General features: G+C 43.6%; 2 protein-coding genes across 2 annotated transcripts in view; both read left to right on the forward strand.

Annotated features, from left to right (window-relative positions):
• The window catches only part of LOC137625740 (probable peptidyl-tRNA hydrolase 2), a 34593-nt gene extending 20183 nt beyond the window's left edge, over positions 1-14410 (forward strand). The window contains exons 4-6 of the mRNA XM_068356631.1: positions 1920-2035; positions 3147-3235; positions 13671-14410. Coding sequence (XP_068212732.1) covers positions 1920-2035; positions 3147-3235; positions 13671-13872 — 407 coding nt within the window. The 3' untranslated portion in view covers positions 13873-14410. The remainder of the gene's footprint in view (positions 1-1919; positions 2036-3146; positions 3236-13670) is intronic.
• LOC137625345 (uncharacterized) overlaps positions 1-15358 on the forward strand; it is a 544968-nt gene that overhangs the window by 288707 nt on the left and 240903 nt on the right. The gene's annotated exons all lie outside the window — the stretch shown is intronic.

Below are 15358 nucleotides of genomic sequence, written 5' to 3' on the forward strand. Positions count from 1 at the left end.
AAACCATGCTTCCTTGTGTTCCGAGTATTGAGTCAATACTGTCGCGTCCCCCATACCCTGACGAGGTGGTATTGGGAACGTCCTAACCCAGAGTTCCTTCTGGAACTCCAGGTCAACTGCCTAAGACGGGTCACACTTCTTCCTTCACACACAAGCTTACGTAGGCCACATGGTTCCTTGCGGTGCAAGGAACTTGTGAGGTGCAGGGACTCCTTTTCTCGAGTGCGACTCACTCGGATTCTGAGTCCCCGGGTAAAGCCAAAGCCAGTATGGCTGGGGACTTTCCACCCTTCCTAAGGGATAAGTCACCCTTTGTAAATAGCGTGGTTTGTATTTCGGTTACGGAACAAATGACAAATTCGAAGATAATTTGTATTTTTCCTAACCATACAAACCTTAGCTATTTACACATATTTGCCCGCCAGCCCTGTCCCCCAAGACAAGTCCTACCTCTAAGTGAAAGTGAGTATTCACCTGTGTGTGAGGGGGAGGAGGGGTAGCTAGCTACCACTCCCCTACCCCCCCGCTAACTAGCGCGGGGGTAATACACCCTCGTTAAATTCTAATGGCTCGCCATTTCAGCTACGCTAAAAGTAATAACCCTTTGTAAATAGCTAAGGTTTGTATGGTTAGGAAAAATACAAATTATCTTCGAATTTGTCATTTTGATTATACAAGTTTCTTGATATTTTTTTCAATGCAAAGTTGTCTCTAGTGGAAGCGAGCTAGCACTAGTCAGTGTTACGTCTTCAAAACCTCAAAGTACAGTGATACCTCTGGATACGAAAGTTTCTGCTTACGAAAAATTCAGGATACGAAAAGCGATACAAAGATTTTTATGCCCCAGTATACAAAAAAATTTTCAGGATACGAAAAGCTTACAAGATCCCAACTTGTCGCCGGGAGTACAGTACCTTTTTTTTCAGGGTATCGACCCTTAATTTAGGTGTACAGGTAACAATACACCTTCACTGATCCAAATGCTTTACATACAGTACCGTAACTTTTATACAGTAGTAAAGAAAACGGACCGTTTTCTTAGGGCTTGGAGGGGATAACTAGGCTATAACTACATTATTGAATAACCTCATGGTGGTTTCTGGAATGGATTAAGCTGTTTATAACGGTTGGGTTAATTATTGAATGATAGAAATGGCTGCATTGCATGTTTATTACTACAGTTTAGCGTGTTTATGAAAGAAAAGGTGTCTTTTCGTAAGGCTTGGAACGGATTAGGCTATTTACATGTAAAACGCGATTCAGGATACGAAAAAATCAGCATACAAAACCGTATCCTGAACGGATTACTTTCGTATGCTGAGGCATCACTGTACTGTTCAGATGTTGTCTCATCTTAATTTGGTTGTTAATATTTGTGGTTTTACAGAATATTGTTTAGATTGAAGCTGGTCGGGGAATTTTGAAAGAAGTAAATATGGTTGTAATGCTTTATATGAATTTACAGTTTATGTAAAATGTATTGTGTATGGATGTTTTTTTATAAAGATTATTGTTTTTACCATAATAATACTGTTGTTAATATTTTCTTTCACAGATTTTAATTAGAAAATTTCAAGTTGCTATACTCTACATTAATTTATTTTATTGTATTTAGATGCAGATTTAGATTTCAAAATCAAAATATCTTACAGCCATATCCTGAGAAAACATTTACAGTGTGTTACAGTATCATGCACGATTTCTGTAAAGTCTTGTCAATACTGGAAGTTGTCAAGATTTAAGTAGTAAGGCCTCCGAAGATAAACTTGACATGATGTGGATTTACATTGTGTTCCTCCTCTCAGTCTTGTGTTTTATCAAAATTTGGAGTCTGATTGAACTTGCATATAGTTGGGAGTGTAAAGTTTATTGATGTATGGAAGTCATTACTTTTTTTTACCTTCTTTCTTTGATGCTAGAATCACCAGATAGTGACGAGTGGGAAGACTGTGACGAGGAAGACGATCTCTGCTACAAAATGGTCTTCGTCGTCAACACGGAACTAAATATGGGCGTCGGGAAAGTTGCAAGTCAGGTGAGAATGAATTGGATTGCCTTAATTTTCTTTATATTTCTGTTGTATGTCGGTATTTGTTCTTTCTGGGGGTAGATCATACAGAAGATCCTCAACTTACTAACTTAATTGGTTCCAAGAAGCTGGTTGTAAGCTGAACTTTGGCCTAGTGCAGGCCGAATCTGAATTTCATGCCTATGCTTTCCAGCTACAAAAGTCAACGAATTGGTTTCATATGAAATAGATATCAGGTTTTTACAAATTTTGTTTTCCTTACTGTATTAAATGATCCATCCATCCATATACCAAGGCACTTCCCCCAATTTTTGGGGGTAGCCGACATCAACAAATGAAACAAAAACAAAAAGGGGACCTCTACTCTCTACGTTCCTCCCAGCCTGACAAGGGACTCAACCGAGTTCAGCTGGTACTGCTAGGGTGCCACAGCCCACCCTCCCCCGTTATCTTTGTTATTTTCAGTTAATTTGTGTTTGCATCTCCAAATGTTTTTAAGTTGAGGAGCTTTTGTAGGAGCAATTTGGCTCAAAGGGAGATGCTCCTTGCTCACTTTTAGTATCCAATCATCTCTGGTTTATGTTAAAGAAGGCCCGAGAGACAGTTGTCAAAGGTCAGTGTGTTTGACCGAGTCAGGTGAAGGAAAGCTGTCAGAAACATCGACCTCACATAGATGTGGGAAGAGATGCAGAAAAAGAAGTGTGCATATTTGTTTCGAAACTTTTTCACCTTTATTTCCACCCATTTACATCTTTTTAGTGGTGCAAGTAGAAGAATGTGTTAGGAATTTGTAGGAAGATCAAAGGGCATCCTTTGGCTAGTAAAATTTTCGTATAAAATATTGATTAGTATATTTGATATGGCTTTTTGCGGTTTTTATAATAATTCCGCTAATGTTACTTGTCTATATTAACAGATATTTCAAAATGTAAACATTTCTGACTGACTGTCTGAGAGCCCCCGTCCGGAAATAAGGTCCGGGCAGTCTGTGCGTGTGTGTATGTGAAACATTTCTTGTGTCAAGTCATGAATTTATAATTTACGTAACAAACCAAATATTTTTTATTGCGAGTTTAAAGCGTGCCAATTTTTTTTTTTTTTTTTTTTTTTCATACAGGTAGGGCATGCTGTGCTAGGCCTGTACCGGCTACTGATGGAGGATAAGGAGAAGTACGAGGCAAGCTTAGAGGAATGGGAAGAATTTGGGTATGTCATTTTTATAGCATTTCTCATTTTTATAGATGCATATTTCTTCTCTGTAATGTCTAGTGTTTTTATGTTGAACATACCGACATAAATCTCTTTTTTTATAGTTTATATATGAAAGATCTATTTTGATGTTACTGTTCTTAAAGTATTTAATTTTAATTGTTCATTACTTCTCTTGTAATTTATTACTTTTCCTCATTGGAATATTTTTCCGTTGGAGGCCATGGGCTTGCAGCAGCCTGCTTTTCTAACTAGAGTTGTAACTTAGCAAGTAATAATAATAATTCCCACTTTTTTTTTTTTTATCAAGGAGTTTTAATCCTGTATTTTTCAATATTAAACTTACCCGATAATCATGTAGCTGTCAACTCCGTTGCCCGACAGAATTCTATGGAGGGATACGCCAGCTATCACAATACTAGAAGGGGGTGTACTTACCAGCGCCACCTGTGGCCAGGTACTCAATCATTTGTTGTTGACACCTCCTCAATTATTCCTCTGTCGTGCTTCCGGCTAGACGTTCTGGGATACGCTCATGGTCTTCGAGTTTATTCATGGATATTTGGTGAAGTATTCTCTTAGATTAACGGCTGTCGCATACTGGAATCCTTTTTATATTAGCTAGTTAGCTTTTATTTAAACTCTGATTAACGGTTAATGAATTTTTGCTTGTTTTTGGATCACCCTTTGACTTACTCTTTGAAACAAGATGTCTGACGTTTCGCAAGCTCCCTCCCATAGACGATGTAGGTCTTGCAATAGGCGTATTCCGAAGGTCTCGGTAGATCCTCACACCGCTTGTTCTGACTGTAGGGACAGGCCCTGTCTATTAGAAAAGCGGTGTGAGGAGTGCGCCGGACTTTCGGAATTGGATTTTGTACGTCTTTTAAAATATTCATCCAAGTTAGAGAGAACTAGAGCTAGGAGAAGTTCTTCTCACTCTTCTATGTTTTCCTCACCTCATGATCCCCTACCTTTTCCTACCCCTGTAGTGGCTACCCCCGAACCTACTGTGTGCCCTCCGCCTGATATGTCAACTGTTTTGCGTGCTATTCAGGCTTTAGGAGATAAAGTAGAATCAGTGGTAAGTGACCATAAGTCTCTGATGGCCGAGGTTAAAGAACTGAAGGTCAAGAGTGCAGTGGGTGGAAATAGTGCCAGTGCTGTGACGAGTGCTAGTGTCTGTGCAGTGCCAAGTGCTAGTGGTGCCAGTGTGGTGCGTGAGGATTTTTCTGTGCGAGCCAGTCGTCCTCCCAGTCCGGGACCTCTTGCAAGCTCCCATGCCCAGGGGAGAAGCAATGTCGAAGGGCTTAAGGGTTCGACAGGCCTTGTTAGGCGCACAGAATTATCCTCGGTGGTTGCGGGCGTGTCTTCCTTAGACCGTCACTCCCACCTGCAGACGATTGAGCCCGTCTTCTCGTCCGCTGATCTTCATGCAGGGAAGAAACGTTGGTCTCAGGTCTCGAGACCGCTTAAACGTAGAGTTCAGTCAGCGAGTGCTCAGCCAGGTTGCAGTCATTGGCTCAGCTCCGACTCGCCTCTGTCATCGGTCGACTGTACTCCGCCCAAGAGGAGTAAGGTTCTGCCTATACAGACCCCGACTGTGACTTTACCTCAGTCTGTTATCGTTTCTGCCGACCCCAAGTGGACCCTGCTTCAGTCCATGCAAGTTCAGCTTTCGGACTTGATGCGTGAGTGTCGGGCTGAGAGTGTTGCACCTCCTGCACTCCCTCCACCTCTCGCTGCACCTGTGCTCGCCCAGCCTGCACCTGCTCCGCCTGTGCTCGCCCAGCCTGCACCTGCTCCGCCTGGTCGCAGCACCATCTGCCAGGCGTACGATGTTGAACCACTTTCGGAGTTTGCTGTTCACAGTGTTGTTCAGCCTCAGCCTTCTTTAAGGCAACCCTTGCTTTGGGATCAGGAGAGTTACACTCTTCCTCCTCCTCCCCTTGCTGCTCCACCAGTGGTGCAACTCTCGGTTGGGGTACAACAACCTCTCCCCTCCGTGAGTCTGTCTGCTCAACCAGCGCTGCACCGAGTTCAACCCTCATCTAGGCAAGCTCACCTACACCATGCACTTGCGCCTCAGGAGCCTCAGCTTGCTAGAACTTTACCTTGTTCTGCGCAGCCTCAACCTTCTCATGCTCCACTCATCTCTCAGGAACAGGAACGGACTACTCCGCCTCCGTCCTCCGCTCAGCTGGTGCAATCCTTGGGTGCAACTCTTGCTAGGAGTCAACCTCCTTCACCCTTGCACCTGCCTTCTGCTCCGACTGTTGTTCAGCCTATGCAGTCTGAACCTCAGGTTTTCCCTCAAGTTGAGGAAACCTCTGTTGTTGTTCCTACCCGTTCTGACTCTGCGGTTCAGCATTCTGGTCCTTTTGCTTCGCTACCTTCTGCTGATGAAGTGTCGGATGATGAGGAGGCACATCTTGATCCCTCATCAGACGTGGAGGAGTCTAAGCTTTCTCCATTGTCTGTTGATTTTAGAAAGGTCTTGGCTCTACTCAGGGAGCTTTACCCTGACCACTTCGTCTCTGCTGTTCCCCGCTCTCCTCCATCTGAGTTTTCGCTAGGCGTGCAACAAGCTAAGTCGAGCTATACTAAGCTTGTCCTAGCTAGATCCTCCAAGAGGGCCTTAAGGACCTTAGGGGAGTGGCTTCAGTCTAAACAACACCTGGGCAAGACTTCCTTCATGTTCCCTCCAACGAAGCTCGCATCGAAAGGTTGCGTTTGGTATGCCACAGGGGAAGCACCAGGCTTGGGAGTTCCTGCCTCTGCCCAGGCTGACTTCTCAAGTCTGGTGGACTCGCCTAGGAGGACTGCGATGAGACGCTCGAAGGTTTGTTGGACCTTCTCAGACCTGGATCATCTTCTGAAAGGGTTGTTCAGAGCTTTCGAAATGTTCAACTTTCTCGACTGGTGCCTGGGAGCCCTCAGCAAGAAAACATCTCCTGCGGACAAAGACTCTGCCATGTTAATTATGTCCTGCATGGATAAGGCTATCAGGGATGGATCGGGTGAGCTAGCGTCGTTATTTGTATCAGGGGTGTTGAAGAAAAGGGAACAACTGTGTACCTTCCTCTCAGCCAGCATTACACCGTGCCAGCGGTCACAGCTCCTTTTTGCTCCACTCTCAAAGTTCCTCTTTCCCGAGGAGCTAGTTAAGGACTTGTCGGCTGCCCTGATACAGAAGGACACGCACGATCTTGTAGCCTCATCGGCTCGTAAGTCTAAGGTTACCACCTCTGTCCCCAAGACTTATCGCTCTCCAGTGGCTGATACCCCGGCCACTAGGTTCATACCGCCCTTTCGTGGTAGAGCCCCCAGCCGAGGAAGCTCCCGTCCAGACTCTCACAGGGGCAAGTCTAAGAAAGGACCCAGGACATCTAAGGGAAAGCACTGACTCTCAGATTCTCCAGACAACAGTAGGAGCCAGGCTCAAGATCTTCTGGCAAGCCTGGGAGAAGAGAGGTGCAGACGCACAGTCTGTCAGTTGGCTGAGGTACGGTTACAGGATTCCATTCTGCCTCAAACCGCCTCTGACCACATCGCCCATCAACCTCTCTCCCAACTACAAAGAAGAGGACAAGAGGCTAGCATTGCAACAGGAGGTGTCGCTACTTGTGCAGAAGAAGGCAGTGGTTATAGTCCGGGACCATCAATCCCCGGGCTTCTACAACCGTCTCTTTCTTGTGACCAAAAAGACAGGAGGTTGGAGACCGGTGCTGGACGTCAGCTCTCTCAACGAGTATGTCACCAAGCAGACGTTCACAATGGAGACGACCAAGTCGGTCTTAGCAGCGGTCAGACAGGAGGACTGGATGGTCTCGTTGGACTTGAAAGATGCATACTTTCACGTTCCCATTCATCCAGACTCCCAACCTTTCCTGAGATTCGTTTTCGGAAAGGTTGTCTATCAGTTCCAAGCCCTGTGTTTTGGCCTAAGCACAGCTCCTATGGTCTTTACTCATCTGATGAGGAATGTAGCGAAATTCCTGCACTTATCGAACATCAGAGCCTCCCTCTACCTAGACGACTGGCTGTTGAGAGCCTCCACGAGTCGTCGTTGTCTGGAGAACCTCTCTTGGACTTTAGATCTAATCAGAGACCTAGGTCTATTAGTCAATATAGAGAAATCTCAACTCATTCCCTCCCAATCCATTGTGTACCTGGGAATGGAGATTCAGAGTCGGGATTTTCGGGCTTTTCCATCGGCCCCCAGGATAAACCAAGCCCTACAGTGCATCATGAGCATGCTGAAGAGGAGCAATTGCTCAGTGAGACAGTGGATGAGTCTCACAGGGACCCTCTCATCTCTGGCCCTGTTTGTCGAGCTAGGGAGACTCCACCTCCGCCCTCTTCAATTCCATCTTGCAACTCATTGGGACAAGGGCTCGACTCTAGAAGCAGTCTCTATCCCTATCAACCAAGAGATGAAGACCACTCTCCGGTGGTGGAAGCACAATCTTCTTCTCAAGGAGGGTCTATCATTGGCCATCCAGACCCCCCATCTTCATCTCTTCTCGGATGCATCGGACTCGGGCTGGGGTGCGACCTTGGACGGACGGGAATGCTCAGGAGTATGGAACAAGGAACAAGGATTACTCCACATCAACTGCAAGGAACTGTTAGCAGTCCATCTTGCCCTGTTGAACTTCAAGTCCCTCCTGCTAGGCAAAGTGGTGGAGGTGAATTCAGACAACACCACAGCCTTGGCTTACATCTCCAAGCAAGGAGGGACCCATTCGAGGAGCCTTTACGAGATCGCAAGGGACCTCCTCATTTGGTCAAGAGGTCTAAACCTCACACTGGTCACGAGGTTCATCCAGGGCGATATGAATGTTTCAGCGGATCGCCTCAGCAGAAGGAATCAGGTCATTCCCACGGAATGGACCCTCCACAAGAGTGTGTGCAACAGACTTTGGACGTTGTGGGGTCAACCTACCATAGACCTGTTTGCCACCTCCATCACCAAGAGACTTCCGCTTTATTGTTCCCCTGTTCCAGACCCTGCAGCGGTTCATGTAGATGCTTTTCTTCTGAACTGGTCCCATCTCGACCTGTACGCATTCCCTCCGTTCAAGATAATAAACAAAGTTCTGCAGAAATTCGTCTCGCACGAAGGGACACGGCTGACGCTGGTTGCTCCCCTTTGGCCTGCAAGAGAATGGTACACAGAGGTACGTCAATGGCTAGTCGACTTCCCCAGGACTCTACCTCTAAGAGTGGACCTTCTACGTCAACCACACGTAGACAGGTTGCACCCAAACCTCCACACTCTTCGACTGACTGCCTTCAGACTGTCGAAAGATTCGCTAGAGCTAGAGGCTTTTCGAAGGAGGCAGCCAGTGCGATTGCCAGAGCTAGAAGAATTTCCACTCGTAGAGTCTACCAGTCTAAGTGGGAGGTCTTCCGAAGCTGGTGTAGAGCCAATTCAATATCCTCTACCAATACCTCTGTGATCCAAATAGCTGACTTCCTTCTTCATCTTAGGAATGAGAGATCCCTTTCAACATCTACGATTAAAGGGTATAGGAGCATGTTGGCCTCAGTCCTCCGCCACAGGGGTTTGGACCTGTCTTCCAACAAGGACCTTCAAGACATTCTCAAGTCTTTTGAGACGTCTAAAGAACGTCGTCTTTCCACTCCAGGCTGGAATCTGGACGTAGTCTTAAGGTTCCTTATGACATCTAGGTTCGAACCTCTCCAGTCAGCTTCCTTCAAGGATCTTACCCTCAAGACTGCTTTTCTCGTTTGCCTTGCAACAGCTAAGAGAGTCAGTGAGGTTCATGCCTTCAGCAAGAACATTGGTTTCACATCCGAATCAGCTACATGTTCTTTTCAGCTTGGATTCCTAGCAAAGAACGAGCTTCCTTCACGTCCTTGGCCTAGATCGTTCGAAATACCTAGCCTCTCCAACATGGTAGGTAACGAACTAGAGAGAGTTCTTTGCCCTGTCAGAGCTCTCAAATATTATCTGAAGAGGTCTAAACCTATTCGAGGACAGTCAGAAGCCTTATGGTGTGCCATCAAGAAACCCTCGAGACCCATGTCCAAGAATGGGCTTTCGTACTATATAAGGCTTCTGATCAGAGAAGCACATTCTCACTTAAAGGAGGAAGACCTTGCATTGCTGAAGGTAAGGACCCACGAAGTAAGAGCTGTAGCTACTTCGTTGGCCTTTAATAAAAACCGTTCTCTGCAGAGCATTATGGATGCAACCTATTGGAGGAGCAAGTCAGTGTTTGCATCATTTTATCTGAAAGATGTCCAGTCTCTTTACGAGAACTGCTACACCCTGGGACCATTCGTAGCAGCGAGTGCAGTAGTAGGTGAGGGCTCAGCCACTACATTCCCATAATCCCATAACCTTTTTAACCTTTCTCTTGAATACTTTTATTGTTGTTTTTATGGTTGTTACGGTAGGCTAAGAAGCCTTCCGCATCCTTGGATTTGGCGGGTGGTCTATTCATTCTTGAGAAGCGCCTGGGTTAAAGGTTTGGTAGAGGTCCTTTAGTAGGGTTGCAACCCCTTGTACTTTGGCACCTTTGGGTTGATTCAGCCTCCAAGAGGAACGCTGCGCTCAGTAAGGAAGACGAACTTTAAATAAAAGGCAGAGTAACGGTTCTATTCGACTTCCTTACCAGGTACTTATTATTTCATTGTTATTTGAGATAACTGTTATATGAAATTTGGGATACTTAGCTATACTTTAATCATGTACACTGGTTTTCACCCACCTCCCTGGGTGTGAATCAGCTACATGATTATCGGGTAAGTTTAATATTGAAAAATGTTATTTTTATTAATAAAATAAATTTTTGAATATACTTACCCGATAATCATGATTTAATCGACCCTCCCTTTCCTCCCCAGAGAGAACCAGTGGACCGAGGAATAATTGAGGAGGTGTCAACAACAAATGATTGAGTACCTGGCCACAGGTGGCGCTGGTAAGTACACCCCCTTCTAGTATTGTGATAGCTGGCGTATCCCTCCATAGAATTCTGTCGGGCAACGGAGTTGACAGCTACATGATTATCGGGTAAGTATATTCAAAAATTTATTTTATTAATAAAAATAACATGTTTCAGGTTCATTTGCTTCTGATCCTGATATTCACAAGACTAATTATACCTGTATTGAACCCCGACTACTTAAAGACAAATACTTTACTGCCAACATCATTCTCTCTCGATGGACTATATGTCTTCTTCTTCTTCTTCTTCCCAGCTGGTTTCCATTTTTATATGGGGTCGCCGTTGCGGATGAGCCGTTTCCATCTTTTTCTATTCTGCGCTTCTGCCTCATCAATCCCCTTCTCCTGTAAGTCTCCTCTCACACAGTCCCTCAATCTCTTTCTTGGTCTCCCTCTTCTTCTTCTTCCCTGAACCTCCATCTCCATAGTATGTCTCCCAACGTGGACTATATGTATGGTCCTAATTTTCATCCGTTTGTTTTCCCTCTCGCTTAGTTGTCCAATTTCTTTGTAAACATTGCCTTGTTCCAATGCCCCTCATTAAAGAACGCACACTTTAGGTGACCTTTGGAAAACCATATGAGGTTCTTATAAAATTGTGAAATCCAAAGTGACTTAGTTTTATCTATTCCTGGTCAAACTATTTCTCGTCTTTCCTACTCGGACTTTTTCTCGTTTCCTACTCGGACCATTTCTCGTCTTTCCTACTCGGACTTTTTCTCGTTTCCTACTCGGACCATTTCTCGTCTTTCCTACTCGGACCATTTCTCGTCTTTCCTACTCGGACTTTTTCTCGTTTCCTACTCGGACCATTTCTCGTCTTTCCTACTCGGACCATTTCTCGTCGTTCCTACTCGGACTATTTCTCGTCTTTCCTACTCGGACCATTTCTCGTCTTTCCTACTCGGACCATTTCTCGTCGTTCCTACTCGGACTATTTCTCGTCTTTCCTACTCGGACCATTTCTCGTCTTTCCTACTCGGACCATTTCTCGTCGTTCCTACTCGGACTATTTCTCGTCTTTCCTACTCGGACTTTTTCTCGTTTCCTAATCGGACCATTTCTCGTCGTTCCTACTTGGACTATTTCTCGTCTTTCCTACTCGGGCTTTTTCTCGTTTCCTACTCGGACCATTTCTCGTCGTTCCCACTTGGACTATTTCTCGTCTTTTCTGGTCAAACTATTTCTCGTTTCCTACTCGGACTATTTCTCGTTTCCTACTCGGACTATTTCTCGTCTTTATTGGTCAAACTATTTCTCGTTTCCTACTCGGACCATTTCTTGTCTTTCCCACTTGGACTATTTCTCATCTTTCCTGGTCGAACTATTTCTCGTTTCCTACTTGGACCATTTCTTGTCTTTCCCACTTGGACCATTTCTCGTCTTTATTGGTCAAACTATTTCTCGTTTCCTACTCGGACCATTTCTTGTCTTTCTTACTTGGACTATTTCTCGTCTTTATTGGTCAAACTATTTCTCGTTTCCTACTCGGACCATTTCTTGTCTTTCTTACTTGGACTATTTCTCGTCTTTATTGGTCAAACTATTTCTCGTTTCCTACTCTGACCATTTCTTGTCTTTCCCACTTGGACTATTTCTCGTTTCCTACTCGGACCATTTCTTGTCTTTATTGGTCAAACTATTTCCCGTTTCCTACTCTGACCATTTCTTGTCTTTCCCACTTGGACTATTTCTCGTTTCCTACTCGGACCATTTCTTGTCTTTCCCACTTGGACTATTTCTCGTCTTTATTGGTCAAACTATTTCTCGATTCCTACTCGGACCATTTCTTGTCTTTCCCACTTGGACTATTTCTCGTCTTTATTGGTCAAACTATTTCTCGATTCCTACTCGGACCATTTCTTGTCTTTCCCACTTGGACTATTTCTCGTCTTTATTGGTCAAACTATTTCTCGTTTCCTACTCGGACCATTTCTCGTCTTTATTGGTCAAACTATTTCCCGTTTCCTACTCTGACCATTTCTTGTCTTTCCCACTTGGACTATTTCTCGTTTCCTACTCGGACCATTTCTTGTCTTTCCCACTTGGACTATTTCTCGTCTTTATTGGTCAAACTATTTCTCGATTCCTACTCGGACCATTTCTTGTCTTTCCCACTTGGACTATTTCTCGTCTTTATTGGTCAAACTATTTCTCGATTCCTACTCGGACCATTTCTTGTCTTTCCCACTTGGACTATTTCTCGTCTTTATTGGTCAAACTATTTCTCGTTTCCTACTCGGACCATTTCTTGTCTTTCCCACTTGGACTATTTCTCGTCTTTAATGGTCAAACTATTTCTCGTCTTTCCTGGTCAAACTGTTTCTCGTCTTTCCTGGTCAAACTATTTCTTGTCTTTCCTGGTCAAACTATTTCTCGTTTCCTACTCGGACCATTTCTCGTCTTTCCCACTTGGACTATTTCTCGTCTTTATTGGTCAAACTATTTCTCGTCTTTCCTGGTCAAACTATTTCTCGTCATTCCTGGTCAAACTATTTCTCGTTTCCTACTCTGACCATTTCTTGTCTTTCCCACTTGTACTATTTCTCGTCTTTCCTGGTCAAACTATTTCTCGTCTTTCCTGGTCAAACTATGTTTTGTCTTTCCTGGTCAAACTATTTCTCGTCTTTCCTGGTCAAACTATTTCTCGTTTCCTACTCAGACCATTTCTTGTCTTTCCCACTCGGACCATTTCTCGTCGTTCCTACTCAGACTATTTCTCGTCTTTCTTACTCGGACCATTTCTCGTCGTTCCTACTTGGACTATTTCTCGTCTTTCCTACTCGGGCTTTTTCTCGTTTCCTACTCGGACCATTTCTCGTCGTTCCTACTTGGACTGTTTCTCGTCTTTCCTACTCGGACTTTTTCTCGTTTCCTACTCGGACCATTTCTCGTTGTTCCCACTTGGACTATTTCTCGTCTTTCCCACTCGGGCTATTTTTCATATTTCCTACTGAGACTCTTTCTCGTCTTTCCCACTCAGACTATTTCTTGTCTTTCCCACTCAGACTATTTCTCATCTTTCTTACACATACTATTTCTCGTCTTATAGGAACAAATCCTTCTGGGTAGCTCTGCAGGTCTTGAAAGTTGACCCACTGGTATTATAAAGCTACGTTATAGAATAATTTTATACTTTTCATTTTCTAAATGGCAAAGTGAGTTATCCTTTTTTAAATGTCTGCTATAAACATTGAAAATATTAATTTTTAAGGATACATTTTATTTAAATCAAATTTTATTTATTTGGTTCAGTCATTATTTTCATGCTTGAATAACTTTTATTTCTGAACTGTCAAAATACATTGTAAGCAAATTGAAGGTCAGGAATGAGTTTATTACTGTTCCTTGACCTTTCTCCTCGTTTTCATTATCGCGAACTCCTAGCAGAAATTCGCTTTGATAGACAAATGCAGTAACTATGATACTTTTTCTGTCTTCCTCCTACAGAGAAAGGAAAATAACATTGAAGGCCAAGAATTCTCAAGAGTTGATAACCCTCCAGAAGAAGGCTGAAACTCTCCACCTGCCAACTTACTTAGTGCAGGACGCAGGGAAGACGCAAATCCCCATAGGATCGACAACAGTTTTGGCTATATTTGGCGATGAAGAAGCTGTCAACGAAATTACGGGGAAGTTGAAGCTTTTGTGACGGAATCGCGTGTTTCCGTGGGGACTTGCAAGATTTGTCTTTACCTAAGGATTGTAAGGACATTAAATGTGACTTTATGTTGTGAGAAGACTCCAAAGTGTTTGTTGTCAATCAGCTTTCCTGAGAACCTTTTACAGCCTATAATCTAAATAAGAAATCACCATGAAGTACCTTGACAATGATACCTGAAACACAGAAACCTCATTAAGTGTGTCCTTTACCTTAATGTACTATGAAATTTTAATACCCTCTTTTCGTTGCTAAAGTTACGTCGGTTATCACAAGACAAGTACTCATAATTCCATACAGAACATTTTACTGTTGTGATATTTATTAATGTACTGTGGCAGCTCTCTTGTTCTTATGGACAGATTTTGTGGTTTTTTTTTTATTTCAAGAGTTATCTTTAGAGCCATAGGAAAAAGCTATGGTCACATTAATAATGACATACTGGAATAAGAACTATTTACAGTCATTTCCATATTGTTTTTTTTTTTATTCAAATAAATATGATATTATACCCCTTATGTGGCCTAAATTTGTTTTTTTTTTTCACCTGCTGTCCAATTTGTAAATGTTAGATATTGTAGCCATTAATAACATGAAAATTCAAACGAATTGACGGGTGGAAAAGCTATGTAAAATTCAGTTAAAGGTTGTGAATCCAGGCATAAAAGGGTGGGTCAGGATCTCTAAACACAGCCATGTCCCTGCCTTATTCTCTAACCTTGTCCTTCCAATGATTCCCAGTGTTAGTGGGGGAGGTGTTCCTTGGCCAGTAGTGTGCCATGTTGTAATTAGCCATGTGTTGCATTTTTCTTTGGTTCAATTCTGTTTCAAGAGACATTGATCTACAGTAATATTACTGCAAAGGTCCTCTATAGATGTCTACCAGGGAAAGGGGGCTATCTTTTGTAACTGGTGCCATAGAAATTATACTTCGGGGTTAGCCTCAGGGCGCGTATCACTCCACCTGAGATTACCCCTCATAGAAAACGCGACTAGGGTAAACTACACAAAACTCTGGTCGGTTGGGAGATCCCAGATACTCCTAAGAAAGTAGTTCGAGGTAAGTACTGCTAGGAAAAATACAAATTACTTAAAATTTGTGATTTTTCTTGTTTTTCTTCAGATAGAGCAGTACCCCTCAATCTCAGCAGTAAAAGGCTATTGGTCAGATTAAGGGGGCTGGGCTTTTCCACCTTGTGAGAATTATCTTTAATTATAAAGTGATAAGAAGTCTTGCCCACCTCGGGAACTTCGGCTTCAGAATTGGAATGTGATCCGTGTTCGCAAGTCTCGTGTGTGTAACTGGTCCTTCCATAAGATGTAAGGAAGCCTCCTTTAGATTTATTCCTGAATTTGTGGCCAAAACCAAAACTCCAAGGGTTCTACAATACCAGTTTCAAGTCCTTCTACATTTGTTCTCTTGAAGCGACATCCATAGTGGATCAGGAGTTGCTTCTCTATCTGATGGAAGCACTAC

Source organism: Palaemon carinicauda, chromosome 32 (assembly GCF_036898095.1).
Source record: "Palaemon carinicauda isolate YSFRI2023 chromosome 32, ASM3689809v2, whole genome shotgun sequence".
Lineage (NCBI taxonomy): Eukaryota > Metazoa > Arthropoda > Malacostraca > Decapoda > Palaemonidae > Palaemon > Palaemon carinicauda.